A 4044-nucleotide genomic window follows, 5' to 3' on the forward strand; every position below is an offset into this window, starting at 1 on the left:
CTAGGCATCTGCCCAGAAGATCACAAGTAATGATACCATAAAGACACCTGCACATCCATGTTTTCTGCTGCACTATTCACAATAGCTAAGTTATGGAAATAGCCCAGACACCCTACAATAGATGAGTAGATCAAAAATATGTGGTACCCATATACAATGGAATTTTACATAGCCATTAGAAAGAATAATATTGTCATTTGCAGAGAAATGGATGGACATAGAACAAATCATATTAAGTGAGGTAATCCAAGCTCAGAGAGAGACAAACAGTGCATGTTTTCTATCACATGTGGAAGCTAGATCTAAAATACACTGGGACATGATAAATTATACAGGAATCTAGGCATCCACACACAATGAGACCAAAGGAGGACTTTCGGGAGACACAAAGGTATAATGCCTATGTGCATCTGATGATGACAAAATAATATTTATCGAAATGAACTCCAGGAAATGGAAATGAGGGTTTTTTTCCCTTTCTTTTCGTTTTTTTCTTTTTGTCTTGTGTTCACATATCTGTCTTTAGGAGGGTGAAGGGGGGACATAGAAACAATGGGACAAAGGGTGAACAAATGCAGCAGTGGTACTCACTAGACATTATGTTGAAAATGAGGTCTACAGTGTGTGGGTAGAGACAGGAAGGAAAAACTGGGGGAGTGTAAGGAGTGTATGAGGGAAGGGGTGACGTCCAAAAAGAAATATATTCTGTACCTGCCTTATGTAAATGTAACCACTCTGTACATCACCTTTAATAATAATAATTTTAACTTTTTTTAAAGGAAAAAAAAAAACCATGTAGCGTCTGGAGGGCTGCTGAGGAGACTGAGGGTCAGCTTCCCGCCCCAAAGGGATGGAGTAGGATGAAAGACTGATCACATCATGGCTTTCCTGGAGTTCCCCACCTTGATATCTGCCTTCCCAGCCTGTCCGCCTCGCGGGTCTCACAAGGCTTGGGGAGTCTCCTGGTGAAGGAATTCTCACTGACTCACCTGCTGGGGTGCGGGTCTATGAGAGTTCGCTAGCCTGTTCCCCCAGGTCAGAGTCCTGCCATAGCCAGATGATTGCCCTAATCTGGCTCCTGGCTTTGTGTTGCTTCCCCACCCCTCAGGAACAAAGTCTGCAACTGCTGCCTGCTTAATCCAGTGAAATGAGGAGGAAGGTTGTGTGCAGGTTCCTAAAGAGTTCCACTGAGATGGGTCTTGGGGACTGCAGCTTGGAACTAGCCCCAGGCTCAGATGCTCCAGGAACCCCTAAGGCCCTTACCCTAACTCCCAGAATTTGCCAATTACCCAATCCTTTCCCCTCCCCGCAGGAGAACGGCAATCAATCAACATGAAGTTTATTGTTTTAAGACTCTGTTGAATGAGGTTCTCAGCAACTGGATTTCAAAGAGTTGGAAGGAATTCAGAAGCAAAGGGGGGAAAAAACTAACTAGTTAAGAGTAAGGATTTACAGACTGTTAACATCCAGCCTTTTCCTCTCTGCAATTTAACATTTATTTCTGGCAGCATTCAGCTGTTTGGGGAGAAGCATGGCAGCGGTTGGATACCTGTCTGAGTGGATGGTTCGGAGGACACTGAACCGCGCTAGCCGATGACTTTATTGTAATAGCCACTTCACATCATCCAGCAGGTTCCACGCAGGACTCAGAGGTCCTCCGACCTGGTGCAGGGCTTGGCAGTGCATTGGCGAGTCCTTTTTCTCTCCGTGATCAGTAAGCACACAGTGGGTAACTGCTCCCAGCAGTTGGTGGCCTGCCGGCTCCTTGGCCACGCAGGGCGGAGGGAAGGGAGGCTCAGGCTTCAGGTCCCAGGCCAGCCTCACTTCTGCTTGAAGAGGGCCAGCGTGTCCCTGGCCTTCCGGCGGCCCTGGAGGAAGGTGGCCAGCCTGTGGAAGGCTTCGGCCAGGCCCTCGCCGCTGAGAGCACAGCAGGGCTGCACGTACCAGCTGCGGCTGCTGCACAGCTTGGGCACCTGCAGCCCCCGGGTGACATCCTCGGCGCTCAGGGCCCCAGGCACGTCCTGCTTGTTGGCCAGGATGACCACGGGCACGTGTCTGATGTGCTCGTTCTTCAGAATGTGCTTGAACTCCTCCCGGGAGTCTTGCAGTCTCCGCTGGTCGGTGCTGTCCACCACGTACACCAGGCCATCGGCGTCCTCGCAGTGCAGGCTCCAGGTGGGCCTCATCTTCTCCTGTCCCCCGATGTCCCAGACCGTGAGTGCTGGGCCGCTCTCCACCTCCACCATCTCCACGTTGAAACCGATGGTGGGGATGGTGGTGAAATCCTTGGCATGCTTGAGTTTGTAAAGGAGAGTGGACTTCCCCGCCGAGTCGAGGCCCAGGAGAAGAACGTGGACTTGCTGGGCGTTCCGGTTCTTAGAGCTCAGCTGACCCATTTTCCTTAGACTCTGTCTTCTCCCAGGGCCTTGGTCTTCAGGCGGCAAAGAGTCCTTCCTTGGTCTCCTATGAAAATGTTTATGAGAGGGAGTTCCTCCTGGAGGGGAGCCTGGTAGGCTCACTCTGGAGTTTATCAACTTGATTATAGGCAAACAGAATCCCATTTGCAGTGGCAGCCAATCCCGAGGAATTCGGTGGGCGTAGGCAGCCAATGACACAGTAGCTCAAAGGGGACATTCTTAGAGAGTGAGTCCACTAGGAGTGGCCTGGGTGGCTTTATTTATTCCCCCCAGGTACTGAGAAATCCCAGGGTGCAGTCACAGAGACCCAGTGAAAACAGCTTTTTCTTTTAACTCACGAAACCTTCTATTTACCTTTTTTTTGGTGCAACTTTCTTAAGTATTGGATGATTTATCTAATCCCCATTGTAAATAAGTAACTAGGCTTCTTAAATCAGGAAGCGTTTATCTCTTCTTCCCATTCCAGTATCTTTTGTACTTTTCCCACATTCAGATTATTCTGTAGGAAGTTAAACCACTCTGGAGCACCATTGCTTGACTATTTCAGGTAGAAACTGTATACTGCTCAGAAAACTAGGGGAAGGGCTGAAGGCATGGTTTGATTAAGGACTTGAGTTCAAATCACAGTGCTAATAAAAAATAATAAGGCAAAGAATTGGTCAAAATAATCTATTGATAGTAGCACAATTCTTGGTCTAGTACTGGTGGTTAATGCCTGCAATCTTAAGCATTACTCAAGATCTGAGGATCATGGTTCAAATCTCCAATTAACCATAAAAATCTTGAAGTGGAGGTGTGGCTCAAGTGGCAGAGCACCTGTGTTGAGGGGGGAAATATAAGGGTGTTGAGAAAAGAAGAAAGCCAAGCAAAAGCATGAGTCCTAGAGCTCGGGCCCCAGGATCAGCACAGGAAAGAAGGAAGGAAGAAGGGAGGGAGAAAGGTGAGAGGGAGGAAGAAAAGCAATGGAAAAGAAAGAAAAGGGAAAAAGAAAAGAAACAAAAGGAGATTTGTTTGGGTGTTTTGTGGTCTTGGTTTTTGGTATTTTTTTTGTTTTGTTTTGGTGGAACTGGAGCTTAAACTCAGGGCCTTGGGTTTATTCAGCTTGCTTGCTCATGACCAATACTTCCAGCCCACTAAGGGGGATTTTTAACGCAAGTATCTTTTTAGCTAAGCAGACAGTCTGGTTATAGCTAGCAAATTGAATTCATATGTATCTCCTTTCCTTTCCGAGGCTCCACCAAGATAATGGACTAGAAAGAACATCCTAAGCTCACAGAAAAAAAAAAAGCAAGGGTGGAGATTGCAGCCATTCTCTGGAACTGGTGAGTGATAACTGATTACAACATAGAGCCCAGGCTTGCCCATGCGCTGTGTAGACAAACACATGAATGGAGAGGAGGAGGGGGAACTAAACTACTGGAAACAGGGAAGTAATGTCTGAACAAGGAACAGAAAGGACACACACAGATAGGCTGACATATACACAGACACATACACAGACACACACAGACACACACACACACACACACACACACACACACGGCTGCTGGTGACCACTCAGCTTTCAGATGTTTAGTCCCAGGCAAAACAGACACACCAATCATAGAACTGAAGGCTTCTTTTCTAC

General features: G+C 47.4%; 1 protein-coding gene across 1 annotated transcript; it reads right to left on the minus strand.

The window, feature by feature from the left end:
- Positions 1-1751: 1751 nt before the first annotated feature.
- On the minus strand, positions 1752-2703 carry Arl14 (ADP ribosylation factor like GTPase 14). Its single transcript, XM_048346024.1, has one exon. It carries the CDS (start codon positions 2559-2561, stop codon positions 1821-1823), a length of 741 nt encoding a protein of 246 aa, XP_048201981.1. The 5' UTR covers positions 2562-2703; the 3' UTR covers positions 1752-1820.
- Between the last annotated feature and the right edge of the window lie 1341 nt (positions 2704-4044).

The sequence above is a fragment of the Perognathus longimembris genome, chromosome 5 (assembly GCF_023159225.1).
Source record: "Perognathus longimembris pacificus isolate PPM17 chromosome 5, ASM2315922v1, whole genome shotgun sequence".
NCBI lineage: Eukaryota > Metazoa > Chordata > Mammalia > Rodentia > Heteromyidae > Perognathus > Perognathus longimembris.

Excerpts from the sequence above, each read along its gene's own strand:
- Arl14 (XM_048346024.1), bottom strand. The coding sequence starts at position 2,561 with ATGGGATTCTGTTTGCCTATAATCAAGTTGATAAACTCCAGAGTGAGC.